Source organism: Medicago sativa, chromosome 8 (assembly GCF_051527215.1).
Source record: "Medicago sativa cultivar Bolivia chromosome 8, Bolivia_mono, whole genome shotgun sequence".
Lineage (NCBI taxonomy): Eukaryota > Viridiplantae > Streptophyta > Magnoliopsida > Fabales > Fabaceae > Medicago > Medicago sativa.
This window is the reverse complement of record NC_140756.1, coordinates 90,029,885-90,048,837: the sequence shown is the minus strand read 5'-3', so window position 1 is coordinate 90,048,837 and position 18,953 is coordinate 90,029,885. Positions and strand designations below refer to the sequence as shown.

The window sequence follows — 18,953 nt, the reverse complement described above, 5'->3', positions numbered from 1 at the left end:
AGACTATAAAGACTATAAAGTAGGGAAAAGGTATATATAAGTACCTATAAAGACTATAAAGACACATATAAGTCTTTATAGTCCTATATCGTAAATTCTTAATAAGGTTGGTAGTTCTCGCCATAGTGATGTGCCTCCCCTAATTAAGTTTTATTTTATAAAGAAAAAGATATAATAATACTGTAAACATACATATATATTTTTGACGCCATCATTGGTCTTCTCCTTGAGGCATTCTTGCATGGACACAAATATAAATGCATAGTATTTGGTCACACACACATCAAAAACCTTTTTCTCAAAAGACTAAATCATTTTATTATCAAGTTCTTTTTTATTATTAGAAAAAATATTTTTATGTGTGTGTGCCTAAACACTGTACATTTATATTTGTGACCATGATAGACTTTCTCCTTGTCCTTTATAGTTAAAAAACCAGAAAAGTATAAAAAGAGACTATAAAGAAAGTAGAGGGAATAGTTGTTTATAGTACTCTCATCTATGTTTAATTTCCTTCCTTCCCGTCAAAACAGAGATTATTAGGAGGACAGTTTTTTCGGTAATATTAATACTCAAAATCACCAAGGAATTTTTTCTTTATACCGTATCATTCAATGACAGTACAGTAGGTATATTTTGCTTCAATGTTCTTTTTTCACCAAGAGCAGGGGTATACGCTTCAAGCAATGCTCTTTCTTTAAGGACTATTACTTTTTCCACCCTGATGCCTTCTCGCGCGCCCTGTGATTTTGACCAAAATATCCTTTATCCGGATTATACAATCCGGAACGAATTCGGATCCTATTATCCGAAATGATTAGCAAATCACCCTGATTCATGTGGCCTTTGATACTTGGGCTTGGTGAGGGTGAAAGGCTATCCGGAAAACATAATCCGGCCACCATCGTTACATTCCGAAATAGAAATTCCGCACACCCTGCATTTAAACTGAGCGGGAAAAATAATCGTTTTTTTCTCTCTGGAAAACGAAATCCGGACAGCTAGGTTATATATAGTTCTCCAAAACCTAGCTGAAGTAGACCACCTTTATCACAAACACTCACTACACCTCCAAAAACACACCATTTAGGGCGAAAACATGGTTTGGAGCAGCAATCTGGCCATCAACGGAGGTTAACATCATCATTTTCGACTGAATGCAAAGGTAATGTGTATATAAACCTTCCCCCATTCGTTTTTTAGGCGATTTCCTTTTGATCACGTCATATGATCTGTACTGTACCATTCCGGAATATGAAATCCGAACTGGATTCATACGTTCCGGATTTCGAATTCTGGAAACAACCAGTGCAGAAATTGTGTTCATTTTCTGACTCTGCTTCGCACTGTTTTCAGTCATGGTCGTTCCTGTTGATGCCCCAAATGGTGATCCACCACAGAATGAACCTCTTATTATGTTGCCGCTTCTTTTACTTGAAGATGCGCATGATTTCGGAAATGCCAAATCCGAGAATCCCCCACCACCACCACCAAAACTTGAAATTTGTCTAGGCAGTTCGAAAGTAGAGGATGCTCCTCCTCCTATTCCTCCTGTTGTACCACCTCCAGTTGTTGCTGTTTGTATTCAACATACAAGACAAACAAGTATCGTCTTCCATTGTTTGAGTTTGTCGGTAACACCTCTACCATGAAAACATTCTCTATTGCTTTTGCCTATATGATGTCTGAGAGGCAAGACAATGTTTATTGGGCTCTTGAGAGGTGTCGTGAGATATTGCACTCCAAAGATCTCTATCCCAAAGTAGTTGTCACTGATCGGGACAATGCTTTGATCAATGCTGTGGAAAAGGTTTTCCCTAAAGCTACTACTTTGTTGTGCTCATATCACATTGGACAAAATGTGAGAGCAAAGTGTAAATTGGATTGCAAAGTGACGGATCTCAAAGGCAATAATGGGCAAGCGATTAAGCCTGCTTCGGTGGTGAAGACTGTGATGGCTACAAGGATGGATATTGTGGACTCCGACACGGAGGAAGCATATATTGATAATTGGACCCGGTTCAAAGTTCTATGCGCAAAATTTCCCAAGTTTTTGGAATATGTTGAAACGACAATTTTGGATCTGGTTAAGGAGAAGTTTGTGAGGTTTTGGGTTGACAAAAACCTTCATATGGGGAATACTACAACAAACAGAGCTGAATCTGCACACGCTCGGTTGAAAAAGTATCTGAGCAGTAGTATGGGTGATTTGAGTACAAACTGGCAATCCGTTCATAACATGCTAGAGTTGCAACATACCGCAATACATGCTTCATTTCAGACAATCATAATAATGCTTGAACATATGTTCAAAGGAAAGGTGTTGTGGTCTAATTTGATCCGGAACATTTCAAGGGAAGCTTTACATCATCTCGTAGTGGAGTACAATAAAGCACTTGAAATTGGTACGGATAAATCAAAATGTGGTTGTTTGAGTTTGATCACTTACAGATTACCGTGTGCGTGTATGATTGGTTTGAAGATCAAGAACAGAACCACCCTCCGTTTGGATGAAATTCACACCCACTGGAAGCGGTTGAGGTTCGAGTACGAGGTTGACCCGAAGCTGAAAAAAAGGAAGACATCTCTCTATTGCCAGAATGGGATATTCTTCAGGTAATTTTTTAAAAAAACTGTGTTACTTTAGGTTCTGCCCAGGATTTCTGTTTTAATTTCCTGTACTGGTGCAATCCGGATTTTATAATCCGGACCATGGTAATGAGTTCCGGATTATAAAATCCGAAAGGTAGCATTTACGCCCCATGCAAGCGCATCTAAGGCTCATGCAAAGGGTGTATCGGGAAGTTTCGGATTTTAGATTCCGAATTCGATAATTGAGTTCTGGAATTTAAAATCCGGAATGTATCAGTGCACAGACCAGAATGCATGTTTCTGCCTATTTTTCAACAACCGCCAAAATGACAGTTTTCTTACACATTGCAGGCTCGGTTCAAGGACGCCGATAACAATATGAAGTTGCATTTGAAGGGATAATTCCGACAATTTGTTTTACCAGAGACCACCTCTATGCGTCCACCGCCAAATAAGGTCACCAACAAAGGAGCTCCTAAAAAAGATAAGCAAAGCATTCGATCGACAAGGCGGTCCCCTTCGCTATGGGAGATTGTTGACTCCCAGGAGCAAGAGACATAGGGTTCACATACAAGATCAACAGGGACGAGTAGAAAGAGTGCACGGAAAAGCAACATGTCTCCTACTCCTCCTAAGCCAACTCCAAAAAATCCGAAGATGCCAACACCCGTTAAAGTCGACATACCACACAAAGACCAAATCCCAATTTGGATGCATGGCTTTATTGAAAAGGTTACAGATGTACCCGATGATGGCCATTGTGGGTTCCGAGCAGTTGTGGTCCTACGTAACTTGACTATTGATGATCACACATTAGTCTGGTACAACCTTTACAAAGAGCTTATCGGTAATGAAAATGCCCGCTATCGAAGGATGATTAATGATGATAGACGGTATAAAGAGGTCTTAGACGCTCTATCCTACGCCTGTATTGGCAATGCACCATGGGATACATGAATGACAATGCCGGATATGGATTTCCTCATCGCACAGAAATTCAACTAAGCGGTTGTTGTGTTGTCCATTGGGTTAGGGCGCTCGGCAACCTATTTCCCTCTATGTGGTCCACCGCCGCCGCCAAGTATCTCTTCGTTGATGTGTCTAGCATATGTGAATGACAGCCATTTTATGGCATTGAAATTGAAGGATGATTGTCCGATTCCTCCCACTTGTAACCTATGGAGACGACACCATCGAGAGGATGCAGACAGTTGGCCTGATAGATATGCCAGCCGGATGGTAGATTATAATGAGCTAAGTCGGGCGGCGGGTCAAGAGGTGGTAGAAGATGATGAAGAATTGTACATTATTGAAAATCTTGATCCCGATGAGAGGGTTGGTCCTGTTGGTCCTGGTCATGGTGTGAAGGTTGAAAATGATGATAGTTCCATTGATCTTTCGGCGCCATAGATTAGATATATATATCGTTAATTTAGTTGAAATGTATATCATTAGGTGAAATGTGTAATGATATAAATTCAACTCTTTTTTGGTATAATGATATATATATATATATATATATATATATATATATATAAAATCATTTTTTGATATAATATTAAGTTAATTGCCTTTTATACATACATATATAATGATTTATTGAAAAACAATGATAAAAACCACAATGACATGCAAATCTGTTTCAGTTCTGTGTACTGGTTGAATCCGGATTATACAATCCGGACATGTTCGGATTATATAATCCGGAAAGCTCCGAGGGTAATTTTGGAAAAAAATAGGACGCGCGAGGAAAGACATAGGGTGAGAAAAGTAATAGTCTTCTTTAAGTAGTCCATGGGTAAGCCCATTCCAGTTTTTGTAAGCAAGGGCCCAATTTTAACCCATTTGAATTTGAGAATTTCTTTTCGAACTCAACCAACTTCTCATGTGCCCTCCAGACACCCCTTATATACCCTACTTTGAAGCATGTATAGGAGCGTTTATATTATAAAATCCGAAGTGTTTGTTTTTTCGAATTTTAGAATCCAAATATCTCATATACATTTTTCTTGTGCCAAAAACTGATGGAAAAACATTTTAGAGTTATATAATCCAAGCTTTATCAACACAAAAATTAAACTTATTTGTGACATGGATAATAGTTTAAAAATTATATTAACAATTCTGAACTTAGCTCATATATGATTCTGTGACGCAAAAATAAAAACAAAATGGTAATTGTGGCACGTGGCAACTCAAGAACCAGGAAAAGAGTTGGTATTTGAGGGAGATAGAAGGAAGATAAACAAATAAGCAAAAACAGGAAACAATCAAGAATCATCTTTCTTTGCATCTATCCGACATCAAAAATGTGTTCCTTGTCACAGCAAAGCTTCCTCATCTCTTCACCAACACTTCTTAACCCAACTTTTAGGAGCAGCAGGACGAGGAAGACTGTGGTTGTCTACTGCAGTTGCACACAGCCACAACAACAATCTTCAACTCCATTAAGGTAACTACATCAAAACACTAGTTCATACAGTATTTGTTTGCTTTGTTATACTTGAATGGTGCTTAAATATTATATATAAATAGGAAGAAGAATGAGAACAAGTTAGGAAAGTTAGCAATGATTGCAGTGGCTGCTGGTGTGTTAACGTTTGGATCAGTTCATGATGCATCAGCTGCCAAAACTGGTGGTAGAATTGGTGGTCAGTCCTTCAGATCATCCGCTCCTCGCCCTTCCTCACCAAGAATCAACAATAACAATTCCAGGTATCTAACAAAAAAGGAAAAATAAATGTTTCTAGGATTTTCATTACATTTTTGCATTTGATTATACTATATACTTATAGGCTTATTTGATTTAGTATTATTACAACATTCTAGACCATTCTAACCTATTTTCTCTAGGTAGTATTAAATTATTCTAGATATTTGCATCACATCTCCAACGCTCCTCCTTGATGCAAATTTTGGAATTCCTAAGCATAGTTTGTAGTTGCAGTTGCTTATGTTTCTGTTATGAAATTATCTCCTCCGACATTGATGCCCGTAGGTATCATAATTAAACTGGAAAATATTGCATTCACCTTGTATTTGTTGATAATTGTATCACACCTTTTGTCGCTATAGTTGTTGTTTGTCTCCTTGTCGGCTTTGGTGAAGACTTCTGACCGTAACTGGGTCTTCTTGCTCTAGTAGTTGTATTTTTCTTCTTTGGGCTTGTACATACTCAAGCTGAGACTCAGAAGCCACAAGTCTTCATTTTTGTTAGTTGTTTAGGCTTCTGTGTTTTGTTTGAACTTGAGTATTAGAGGGCCTCATGTTTACGATATTAGTTGGGCCTGAACTAAAGAGGGTTGTACATTTGGTTATACTTCGGATGAATTATTCCAAAGACCCAATAGAGTGTGGTAACATTGTGAGTAGTTGGTGTTCTTAAGTGTAGCAGGTCCAGCGGTTAAAAAGTTCGAACAAATGGACTCAAACTCTCCATCATTTATAAACTCCTTAGTTTTCCTTGTTTTCACCGAGTGAGACTTCTTAATTTCGAACTCTCTCCCCCCTCAAGTCCAAATGAGGCTTTCTTTTTTTTCCTTTTTATTTACCTGTTTGTCACTTAGATATTCGGTTTTTTCTTCTAGGCTTGTGAGAGGTCCCTGGCCGTGCGGCTACCTGCACCTTTCAAATTTTAGCGCTTTCATTTTTTTTAGGGACCAGTGAATGAGGCTCTGATACCAGAGCCAATGGAGTGTAGAAATATATCTGTTAGTTGGCATTCTCAAGAGTAGGAGGTCCAATAGTTCAAACCAATGGACTCAAAATTCTCCATTACTTTTCCATGTTCCCACACGTGTGGGACCTCTTAATTTCTAACGCATACTAAAATAGAAAAATGTTTAGTCTTATTCTGAAAATAGGTGCATCTTTTCCAATTTTTTTTGTTTCTATTTTTATACAGACAATGTTGGAAAGTTAGTGATTAGTTAATTTTCAAAGTTTGAAGTTTGAACTCTATACCTACTTAAAACTGCTTCCATGTCTCTTATCTCACCAACTGAGATATATACTTAAGGACTATTTTTGTGCAGTTAACATATGATTGTCCTATATCATTAGAGATCATATTAAAAGAAATGAAATCTCTTTCATAATTGGAAGGAAATTTAATTCAGTAACTTCATATATTATATGATCACTTGTGTACAACTAAAAGAAGACAATGTTTCACCTATCTGTCTCATTTTGTTGGAATCTTGTTTCTGAAAATTTCGTATCTGTATGTCGACAGGACCAACATCTATATAAATCCACGGGTGGCGCCTCCACTAGGTGGTGGATACGGGTACGGTGGTGTGCCATACTATGGTGGTGGTTGGGGATGGTCTCCATTTTCTTTCTTTGCACCAGGTCCGAGTGTTGCAGTAGGCGTTGGAGGTGGATTTGATACTCTGCTTCTGTTTATGTTTTTTGGTGCTGCTGCTGCAGTTGTGAGGAAATTCTTGGGAGGATCAAGAAATGTTGATGATGATGATGATTACTAGCTTGTTGGCTAGCAGTACAAAAAGCTTTTCAATACTTATACTTGATTAATTGAAGAGAGTGTTGTGTTTAATATAGATGTTTAAAGGAATGGAAGATCAAACATATGTGTGACCAATATTTGGTCTTTTGAGATATATATATATATATATATATATATCATACTTGCAAGAGAAGCAATCTTAAAGAGTGTGAATACATTTTTCTAATGGTGTCTCAGGGTGCTTTAAGAGCATAAGCATAGTCCCTCTGATGCATATTTACGTCTAATTGAGAAAAATCAAAATTTAGTTGTTGGAACACATATTTGCATTCCATAATTAAATTTTCAGAATGCATATACCTTTGGTCCTAAAATAACAGAGGATGTTTGTGTTCCAAAAAACAATTTTGTTCCGAGAGAATCTTATGTCTCAAGTTTTAAACATTTCTTGGGTCCATTCCCCTGAAGACTAAAATATAAGGTTCTGATTCCCCTGAAGACTGATATAAGTAAAAACTGCACCTGTCCGGAAGTGTATGTTTGGGCGAGGAAAATACAGAGTTCTTTTATCTTTTGGATAAGCAAATTCAGATAAAATGATGTAAATTCTTATGTTCGGAAGTGTACTTCTAGACATGTGCAATTTTTTCCCTCAAAAAAAAAAAAGACATGTGCAATTTTTTCTTATACAACAAGAGAAATAGTAAAGAAATCAAAAAAGAATTGTATTTTTTTTTTTTTTTTGCAAAAGAAGAATTTTGTGTTGATTAACTATATTCATGTAATGGTTTTCTATTGATAACTAAAAATTCTTACAAACTACCATGTCCCGTTGTAACTGTTATGTTTGTAACATTCGTCTCAACCTCCTTCAATTCTTTCCCTCGACCTATATGAGTTAACATTAAATGTAGGGTTAATTATGTTTCTATTCCCTATAAAATAGCGACCTTGTAAGTTTAGTCCCTACTTAATTTTAATAGCATTTTTAGTCCCTATAAAAAAAAAATTTACTTATAATTTTAGTCCCTGCTAAAACAAAGTTTGATTAATTATCCTTAAACTCTTAAATTTTTGAACGATTTTTTTGAGACAAGATTAGAACACTATGAAATGTTCGTTTACCAAAATTTAGAATTTTCTGACATGAAATGAATTAAATATGAATTTTTTAAAACGACAAAAGTTAAAGATAAAAAGTAATAAAATCTGGATGTAGAAATCAAATTTTGCGATAATTTTTTGCGGACGAACTTTTAGTAATGTTCTAAACATGTCTGCAAAAAATTGTTCAAAAATTTAAGAGTTTAAGCATAAATTAAACAAATTTGAATTGAGTAGGGACTAATACTCAGTGCAGAAAAACAAAATTAGGGACTAAAAATGCTATTAAAATTAAGTAGGGACTAAACTTACAAGGTCGCTATTTTATAGGGACTAGAAACATAATTAACCCTTAAATGTATGCAATAAAAATACCCTCATCTAGTTGATTAGTTCACTTAAGACCAAGAGAAATTATGTTTGGACATCAAAATATTGGTGTCAATTGTACAAAAAAAAACATTGGTGTCAATGTCAAATACGGTGTCCATCTAAATTTAATAAAAATTAACTAACTCTAAAATAACTAAGAGTATGTTTGAATTAAGAGTTTTGGAAGACAAAGTCTATAATTTGGTATATATTTCATATATATTTTTTAAAATAACATGAATGATGTTCATATAACAATTAAATCACACTTCATTTTTTTAAAGAAACCTTCATTCAAATATTATATGAAGAGTAACAAAAAAAAATATTATATGAAGTAGAGGTCACCTGAGTGGTGTTACAAGGACTATTTGGAGCACTTAAGTTGCAAGGCCACTTTTCCATGCAGCCTATTCATTCAACACTCTTTCATTCCCTACAACACTAGGTTTGCCACAACAATTTTCCAAGTAAAGTGAGTGACTTGTATCTAAATCCAATTTTTTGTTACAACAGACTTATAACAAATTCAAAATTTTCTAAGAATAAGTAGATTATGACTAACAATTAGTAACTCTTTTGGGAACATCAAATTTTAGTAATAATTTTGAGGGCTCAAATTCATGCCTAAATTTTGAGGATTCATATTTTAAGATTAGAACAGAACATCCAAAATATTTAAGCCGACCAACTCGAGTCTAATAAGAAGACACAAAACACACTATAAGGGCCTGTTTGGTTTGGCTTCTGAGAAGCAATTCTAGCCCAAAATCAATTCTCTACAGTGCCAAAAGCAATTCTAGCCAAAAACAACGTGTTTGGTTCAGCTTTTCAGAATTGCTTTTGTCCTCCAAAAGCAATTCTCCATGAAGCTATAAATCCTAGCTTCTAGCTTTTCTAGAATCAATTCTCCTTGAACAACGTGTATAGGTTTGAATATTTTACTATTACAACACGTTATTTTACTTTATTGCCCTTTATCAATTCTCATTCTTTATCAATTCTCCTTTAGCTATGTCTATTTTAGTAATTATACATTCAAAAGCAATTCTACATAATTGCATCCAAACATAAATCATTTTGTTTAATCAATTCTACATAATTGTATCCAAACATAAATCAATTCTCTCAGAATCAATTCTGCCAGAATCAATTCTATCAGAATCAATTCTCTCAGAATCAATTATATTCAAAGCTGAACCAAACGGGCACTAAGTCAATTTTCCATAAAAGAAGTACTAGAAAATATTTGCATAAATTGTTGAACGCTATAGTAAAATGTGTGGATGGATGAGGATATTGTTTATGAAGAGAGTGCATTGGATCAAGAGAAGAGATAAGCCTTCGTCACAAATTAAATTGGGATTGGGGAGATTCCTTTTGTCTTATTTTTTGTACTATCTTATTATTGGTTGCGATTGGGAAGGGTATTCAACAACACGAGTATACTAATCTAGTGTGAATGTGGGAGCTGAATTGGATGCAATATTTTCTTTGCTCCTTCAATTTCTTTTTCGATGAAACTTGCTGCTTCAATTTTTTATAGCCATGTCTTTCTTTTTGTTGACAAATTGACTGTCATGCCATAAACTTATGTTTATTATATATTTTTAATTAGTATGAACAAAAAATAAAATGGAAAACTGTCATGCCATAAACTTATGTTTATTATATATTTTTAATTAGTATGAACAAAAAATAAAATGGAAAATGAGCTCTACATAAATCACTTTAAATTAAACTGAATCAAATCAGTTAATTAAAATTAGTATATAAAAAAAACTAGTTAATTTTAATTTATATCGAATAAATTTTACAAAAGAATAAAAATTACAATAGAAAAAATTGCAGAGGATGATGTCTTTAGTTAGGTCAATCAAATACAATTCTTAATTTTTTTATAAATTGAGTTTTGATGAGTTAGGTGTCATTGGCTCTTGAGTAAAAAAAAGTGTCACTGGCTCATCATACTTAAAGATAGATATTTAGACTAAAAATTATAGGCATAGATGTTGATAGATTATCCCTAAGTCTTCAAATTGTCATCTGATTTAAACTCATGTTATATGATATTTGATAACTTATATCAAAAGCTAGCCAATTAAAGTTAAAGTATTTGACAAGTTTGATGTTGTAAAATATAGATTTAATAGCAGTTTTAACCCCCTAACTTTTCCAAAGTTGCGATTTTGGCCCCCTAAGAAAAAAACTACAAAACCATAAGTTTTGCACCTGTGACAGTTTTGGCCCCAAGACCAATTTTGACTCGGTCTACGCTGACGTGGCACCCTAAGTGAGGTACCACATGTTATTTTTTTTTGGCCTTGGGGGCCAAAACTGCTATAGTTGCAAAACTTATGGGGCGGTTTTGTAGTTTTTGTTCTTAGGGGGCCAAAATCGCAACTTCGTGAAAATTAGGGGGCGAAAACTGCTATTAAGTTTAAAAAAAAATACAAATTAAAACTGAGATAAAAGAGGAATGACTAAGATCCTACTTGTCCAATATGTCAGTATTCCTAAAACTTTGATGCATAGTCTGAGAGATTGGGAGGATGTTAAAGTCTTCTGGGAGCAGTATATGTCAATTTTCTTTGGTGTTTTTGTTTGGTCTCTCTAGAAAGATGAGTCATTTATGCTTGAGTCAGACGTCATACCTCATATATAGGCCCTAATCTCACTTCATATATTTCTCATTTTGTCCACACTTTTGAGAGCGGGATACAATTTTTTAATTTTATTTTTATTTCGTAAACTGTTATTGAAAAAGAAATGATTTCAGGGAAGATTTTACTGTTCTTGAAGAAAAAACGCTTATCTAAGACGTTTCACGATCTGCCCAAAATTCTACAACGCACACACAACGTCCGTCTCTAGGTACTTGACCATTCGCAATAAAAAAAGAGGACAAAAAGAAAGAGAAAGAAATGTCTCAATCAAAATTGCGTCAAGCAGATTTACAAAGTAATGTGGGAGCGTTTTGACACTATCAAACGGGGGCGCATATGTGTGGCTTTTTCTTTGAGTGCATTCTCTGTTTACAAAACTAGGCACTCCTTGAGATACACTCCAAGAGTCTCACCTGCACCTTATAAACACTATTAATATGCGTGATGTTTTCGGCTTGGGACTTTGAGACAAGCTTCCATTAATCAAGTGAATCACGATTCCAATGACTGTGTTGATTTATTATACTTGCATTTTTTTCCCCATCTTTTCCTTTTGATGTCTTTTTAGGAGATGACCTCAAGAGCAGTATTGTCCTGGTCTTTGTTCGTCAATTTAATTTCCTCTTTATAAAAAAAAAAAACCCAAGATATAGAGATACATTCATAATAAAAAATATATAATTGGTTCATCAATCTCCTCGAAAGAAAACACAAACATCACATTTTATACCTTAATCAGTGTGTGATGCAAAAGTTGTGTCCAACATAGAAATTGAATTATAGATTTTGTGATAGTAATTAATGACAGAAAAAATAAAGATTGGTACTCAATAATAGTATATAAAAGTTAAATAATAAATGAGTCCAAAATATTATTTCAAGAAAAATTATAAACTATGAGAGAAGTTTGTTTATCAAACATTATATCAATTGATCAAATTAGTGTGCAATCTTGTGCACCTTTTGGTTAGTGGGTGGTGTTCATTTTATTTTTATTTTTATAAACCATGTTCTACTAATTAGATTTGAGTTAAGTATTGATGGGTGTGGAAGAGTACAGGGCAGACAGGGACATACTTTGGATTGGATATGATAATGATCCCCTTTAGTTAAGTATTAACTTAAGAAACTGACAAGACTTAAAGCAGCTATAAGAATCATGAAGTAAATGAAGAGACAAAAACAAACGAATAAAACAGCTGCAATTAGGGGATGATAAGTGACTATGTGGTCATTTGGATTTATATCATGAGAAAAGAATCTTTTATGGGTTTGGATGATCATGAATATAATAATTTGTTGATTAATACTAATACTAATAAAAAATACTAGTAGAAATGAAGTTAATTTAAAAGGGCATGCAATGCATTGCATTGCACGGAATAAGTGGTGGGGAGTGGGTCTACTTTCTTTACGGTTTTGTGCCTTTGTAAGGCTACAAAGCGTGCATTTTCTCAACAAGCAGACAATGCAAGTTGAAATCTAGGACTTGTTCTTTAATGATGCATTATGTATGCATACCCTCTTTTCTGTTTATTTTTTTGTCTCCCTTTTTATCCCTTTCCAAAACTGACGTTTATTTCAACTTTGCAATATAAACACACACACAAAAAGTGTTTCCCTTTTTCTCATATTAAGTGTGTGTTTATCATATTATTAATTAGACGGAGCACATCGCGTGAAATTATTTAAACAAGCTTCTAATAAAAGGACGGAGGTAGTATATAAATGTATAAAAATGTTAGACTCCCACAACGTGCGGACTAATGTTCAAATATTGACTGCGATAATTTGTATCAGCATCTAGTGTATTTGGAGTGAAATATAGTGACTATCTAACAAAAAGCCATTGGAATTTTTACTGCTGCCAAGTGAATTTGATTATTTGGAATCCCAATGACAGTATGACACAACACATTGTTATTCTCAAGCACAAAATAAAGGATTTTGTTCTGCATGTACGGAAAAAACAATCAAATCTCAATTGCTGCTGAATTTCCAAAAACAACCAAAGATACTCTATTGCTATAGTGTAAAGATAAAGAAGCAGTAACTTTCATATCTTGATCAAGTCTGAATACATTGTCTGGAATATCCTGTTCCCGGTCCTACATTGGTTGTTTTCTTTTTAATATATACAACTTTGTGGTCCCTCTCTCTCTATCTCTCCCACATTATTACAGTTAAGCAACAATATATACAAAATACAATCAACTATAGTATACAAATTATAAACACATGTTAAATACAAAATATTCATACTGTAATATATAGGAACATACATCTTTTTCTTTGTCTAAAATCTAAATATCACAGTTTCACTCACATATACAGACACATTGCAAACTACATCCATCTTTTTCTTGCAACAGCCTGTCAAGCATGAATTATTAATCTCCCATGATTATAGTTTTAAATTTGAGCTGTTTTCTTTGTTGTTTCTTAGTGAAGGGTTGAACACAAGAGTTTTGTTGTTTTCTATGATATATCTTTCTCAGGATCCCCCATGTTGTTGGATTGATCTTTCCTTTTTGTCTCTCAAGGAGAATTATGAGATAAATGACCAACTGTGTAAATTAATAATATTGGAGTTGAGTGTAAAAATGGTGGCATGAGGGAGGAAGAAATGTTCAATGACATTCACCAGAGAAAGCTGCAATTCTGCTACTTCTTATTACAGGTATGTACTAGAGTCTAGACCTACACTTCACAGATACATATTTCTTTCCATTAACTTGAATTAGTTATACAATCCTAATGTAATGGATATAATTATTTTTTGGTGTTTATGTGGAGTTTCCAAACATATATGGTGCATGTGTGAAGATGTTGCAGTTCTGAAATTTGATGCTTCTTTAGTCCATGGTGATACATAAAAAATAAATCTTAAGAATAATGTGAAAATAAGTTGACTTGCACATGTCCTTGACTTGTAATTGTAAACTCCTCATAGTGTCTAAGTTTATGTGATGCCTTCTACATAGCTCAATAATTTTATGGACTTACATTCATTTTGATATTTAACAAAATCTGTACATATGACCCATCTCATAAAATTTTTCACTATGATTCCCCCACATAAATTTAGGCCTCACCTTGTGTTGGATTTTCTGAGGCCAGAGTTGCAGATGAATTAAGTACTACTGTTAAGGGATTTATGGTCAGTACTGCCTGCCACTGCTGCTGTCATCATATAATCACAGACCAACATGTTGGTTTCATTGTTACCTAAATCTATTGTTCATGTTACATCCTACTTCAATTTTCATGTCAATGTTTTAAAACAGACCGAATCAGCCAGTTCGACCAATTGAACCGAAAACCAGCCAATTCGCTGGTTGGTTGTTGGTTTGATTCAGAACTCTCGATTGAACTATAGGTTGATTGAACCGGTTCAACTGCAGATGGTTCAACCAGTTTTTTTTTCTATTTTTTTTTTAATATATTGTATTTATTTATTTGTCATCCGGTTCAACCATGGTTGAACCAATTAAAACATGACTTGGAGACTGAATGTCTCGCCGATTCGATTCCTGGACCGATTTTTAAAACATTTGTTCAGTAAATGTTTGCTTTTGAACAATTCAATACAAATTCTCTTGGCCCCCTCTCTCTATCTCTCTCCACTTTTGGTTATTAAAGTGGAGTTCATTGTTTTGAGTTTTGACAAATTATCTCACAAAGCAAGCCAGAAACCTTCCTAAAAGTTGCCTGTTTCAATTCACCAAAAAGGGCAGTTACAGTATCTTGCAGAATAATGTCAGCTTATCATGACTGGTCCATTTGGATTTTTGTTTCAGTTTCTTGCTATGGTACTGATTGTGGTCTCAGGTATACATGTTTACCTAGTTTGATCTCAACGGTTCCTAAATTTTGGTTTCTAGTTTCTTTTAATTGCTTTTTTTAAACTGAATGCTGTCCCCATCTTCACATTGTAGCTTGAGAGGTCTATACCTATCTATAGACTGTTTTCAACTTATTTTCATAAGTTTTTCAGGATGACCTATAAACAGCATGAAAATAAAAAAAGTAAAAAAATTAGGACTAGAAATACATACGTGTGCGCGCGCGCTTAATTAAGTTGTTTACCCTTACATGATTATTGATTAGCAATGGTTTTAATTTTTGTATTTAGGTATGGGAACCAAAATTGAATGTTCCATAAATCTTGTAGCAACCTTAGTAAAGAGCAATAAGTTAGCTGTGGGTGGAGTGAATGTGTGGGAGTATTATTATCAGAACAAAGGGAGGCTGACCAATAACCATCACAGGACTATAATCAATAAATTGCAAGGTCCCATCATGGATAGAAACAACATAGAATCCATCAAAAAGACAATGCAAATGCATGAGGACATCTTCAAACACCAGGTATCCTGAAGATTTCATATCACTGAACTTCTCATCTTCCCAAATACATAATTCAAGTTAATTTGCCATTTAATCTGTGCCACAAATGTTACATTACATGAAAAGTAAAACCATAGTAATTGGTAGGCTTATATATGTTTCTATTTTCTAAAAAATTCACAAATTTTCAAGTTTACTAAAATTGGACGAAAAATTCACAAATTTTCGTTTACTACAAGGACGAAAAAAAATTGTAATTTGTTTTAAAATAGAAATTAAAATTAGACAAAATTTACGCAAGACTAAACTTAAGAAGTCGTAATTTTATAGTGACTAAAACATATTAACCCTTATTGATTTTGAAAGGACATTATGATCTACATTAATTTTAATCTCTACTAGTTAGGAATCATATGTTTTTGGAATTTGCAGGTAAAAGAACTTCACAGAGTATACAGTGTGCAAAAGATGCTGATGAATGAGCTAAAAAATAAAATTAGACAACAAAATTTTTGGAATCCAATGAATGACATAGAAAAACAATTTTCAAGAGGTTTTGATCTTGAAAAGCCAGCTGTGGAAAACACTTTTATTGGATCATCACTTGGCATTGATGAAGGTGAGGTAGGGACCAGTTCCAACACTGCTGCATTTCAGAGCTGTAAATTAAGTACTTTTGATGATTTTAATGAAGAATTGGAAGTAGATTTGACACTAAGCATAGGAGGTAGCCAACTTAAGAATTCTAATATGAAACTTCAATTAGGAGAATGCAGTGACACAACCAACCCCATTAGGAGCAACAGTGTGACATTTACTCAAGGTTTACAGCTTAAATAGAAGTTTATTAACTTGTTTGTTTCTTTGTAATTGTAACCTTTCAACTCTACATGGACCACTGAATTTTGATGGTTCATGCATTCACATTCCTAGATTAGTTTCTACTTTATTCTAATAATAATAAAATGAAAACTTGATACACACAGATCTACAACCAAGTGCATTTTCTGTACACTACTAGATAGTTGACTTGATTTGCAGTACTTACATTATTTCCTAAATTACAATAAATGGCTAAGCATTGCTATCCAGATTGAGTCTCCTCTTGCAAACAAAACTGTCGCAAATTTCACAGTTTTGCCTATTCAGAAGCTCCGAATGACAATGTGTTCTCATTTCTGTTTCATAATTTCATCATTCAACATTAAAAATGTATAAATATAACTTGCTTGTCTAGGACTGGCATCAGAAGTGTGATCCGATAGCGGTTTGTCCAATGGATTTTAGATAGGCTTGTTTTAGAATTTGCGTTGAGCGTAACTCAAATCTTATGAAACTAATCTGTAATGCGAGGATTATGTCCATCACTTATAACACCTTTGCAGGTCATAATCATATCCTATCCAATACGATACTATTAATAGAATTTTTTTTTTTAAAGAAAACTATTAATAGAAGTTACACCAATAAATGTTTAAATATACTATAATCACATATATACTTGTCCAATTCTTAAAAGTTATTACACGTCAAGATGTAATAAATATTTATATATAGAATTGGTTCCAAATTTAACTTGTTTTATGTTTTGCTTTTGGTGTCATTTGAAGCAATCATATGGACCAAATCAATTATCAATGCTTCCATTCCCCCTGAGAAAATATTTTATATCTTCGTTCTCTAAAAATTGATGCATATTATTTATAATGTGACCTAGTAGTAACTTGAAGCCAGGAATATACCTCAAAGAACTTGATCATTTATTAAAAGAACAATGAATTATCAAATATACAAACTCACAAACCCCCAAAAGAAAAGATGATGATGGAAATAGATTCCCTGCATAACCACTTGACGCAGTTACCGATCTCGACCATCATATCAAAATCAATGGTGAAGACCATTGAAAACAAATTTTATTAACGTGTAATTTAAACCGTTCAGTCTCAAATCAATGGTTGAGATTGACTACTCCATATAACTGCATGCTTCCGAATCCGACGATGATGCCATAACAGTACTACTTTTTCTAGTTGGGCCTGGTACAATCAAACCTAATTTCACCTTGATTACCAGTTTTAACACCAACCCTTCCCAACTTAGTAATAGCATTAATAAAAGCACTCTCAAAAGCTTTTGGATTTGATGCAAATAAGTTGACTGTAGCCTTTGACCTTGAATCAGTAAACAACACTTGATCAGAAGTGAATAGACCTTTTCCTTGTTGTAGATTCTTGAAGTATTGATTGTCAAACTTTTGAGGTGAGACAGGGTCCATGTTTATTGCAATTCTAGGATCAACTCTTAAAGGACACATTTGCCTAAGTTGGAAAGCATATTGTAAATTTAATGATGGGTCAATTCTACTTCTTGGGCTGAATCCGTAGATTCTATTTGAGAAGCGGTTGCAATGAGAGAATCCAATTGTATGTGCACCTAAACATACATATTATATAGGATAACACATCACTTTTCATGTATAGAATTAAAAAGAAGTATAAACTATTATATGGTAGGGAAATTAATTAGTAGTACCTGATAATGCAACCATATCTGTTTGAGAGAGGCCATGGAGATTAAACATGGTATTAAGCTGATTCAAATTGAAATGAGGGCCAGGTAGATTTCTTTGAACACTTGCTATAGTAGATACTCTCCCATCACGCCTTCCCAATTCAACATTATAAAATGGCCCCCCTGCCTGCAATATTGCACAATAAGATTAGTATTACTATTTTGGTAGACTCTTTTAAACAAATGTTCTTATTAAATATGCACAAAATTTTCCTTGTAAGTGAATTACAAATATTGCAAGAATCTATTAAAGAAAGTGATGAAATGAATGGTACCAAATTGACGACATCTCTTGTTGCGAGAGCAAGAATATCAGCACAAGAGACTTTGTTTCGGCACTTAGGATCCCTATCAACGGCTGCCTTGGCCTTAACCACAGTGTCAAAACCGTCCCCGGCTAGTGATATATCATCAGGATGTTCCCTCTCTGCCTTCGGAGTTGCAAGCAAAATCGAAGCATCACAACCCTGTAAAAGCAAATTTTTGTTTAGCACATAAATAAACATGCATAAACTTCTCATTAGAGTTTAATTAATTAAAAGGAAAAAGGATGAAAATGAGTAGTAAGTTACACACATACCCTGACAAAGCAATCATGGAAGAACAGTCTGAGAGTGGCAGGAGCAGTAACAAATGTTTGTTGAAACTTCTGATTCACGGCAGAACGAACCAATTGTTCAACATTGGGGCATACATTGTTATAGAAGCCACGAGTGAGTTGAGCTGAGCTTGTTGTAGCTGTGAGTAGAAGAAGCAATGACAAGAAGACAAAGCTTGGAGCTTCCATTGCTAATGAATGTTCTGTTTTGCTGCTACAATTGTTGTTT

General features: G+C 34.3%; 3 protein-coding genes across 3 annotated transcripts; 2 read left to right on the top strand and 1 right to left on the bottom strand.

Annotated features, from left to right (window-relative positions):
- The first annotated feature begins 4,843 nt into the window (after window positions 1-4,843).
- LOC146903106 (uncharacterized) lies at window positions 4,844-7,286 on the top strand. The gene is made up of 3 exons (XM_085736212.1): window positions 4,844-5,044; window positions 5,128-5,307; window positions 6,827-7,286. Exons 1-3 carry the CDS (start codon window positions 4,902-4,904, stop codon window positions 7,077-7,079), a joined length of 576 nt encoding a protein of 191 aa, XP_085592338.1. The 5' UTR covers window positions 4,844-4,901; the 3' UTR covers window positions 7,080-7,286.
- A 6,188-nt stretch (window positions 7,287-13,474) lies between these two features.
- Window positions 13,475-16,537, top strand: LOC146903105 (uncharacterized). Its single transcript, XM_085736211.1, has 3 exons — window positions 13,475-13,882; window positions 15,338-15,573; window positions 15,985-16,537. Exons 2-3 carry the CDS (start codon window positions 15,340-15,342, stop codon window positions 16,390-16,392), a joined length of 642 nt encoding a protein of 213 aa, XP_085592337.1. The 5' UTR covers window positions 13,475-13,882; window positions 15,338-15,339; the 3' UTR covers window positions 16,393-16,537.
- Window positions 16,538-17,291: 754 nt separating this feature from the next.
- Window positions 17,292-18,953, bottom strand: LOC146903104 (Peroxidase superfamily protein). The gene is made up of 4 exons (XM_085736210.1): window positions 18,707-18,953; window positions 18,402-18,593; window positions 18,088-18,253; window positions 17,292-17,988 (listed from the first exon to the last, which is right to left on the bottom strand). The coding sequence occupies exons 1-4, from the start codon at window positions 18,911-18,913 to the stop codon at window positions 17,582-17,584; spliced, it is 972 nt and encodes a 323-aa protein (XP_085592336.1). The 5' UTR covers window positions 18,914-18,953; the 3' UTR covers window positions 17,292-17,581.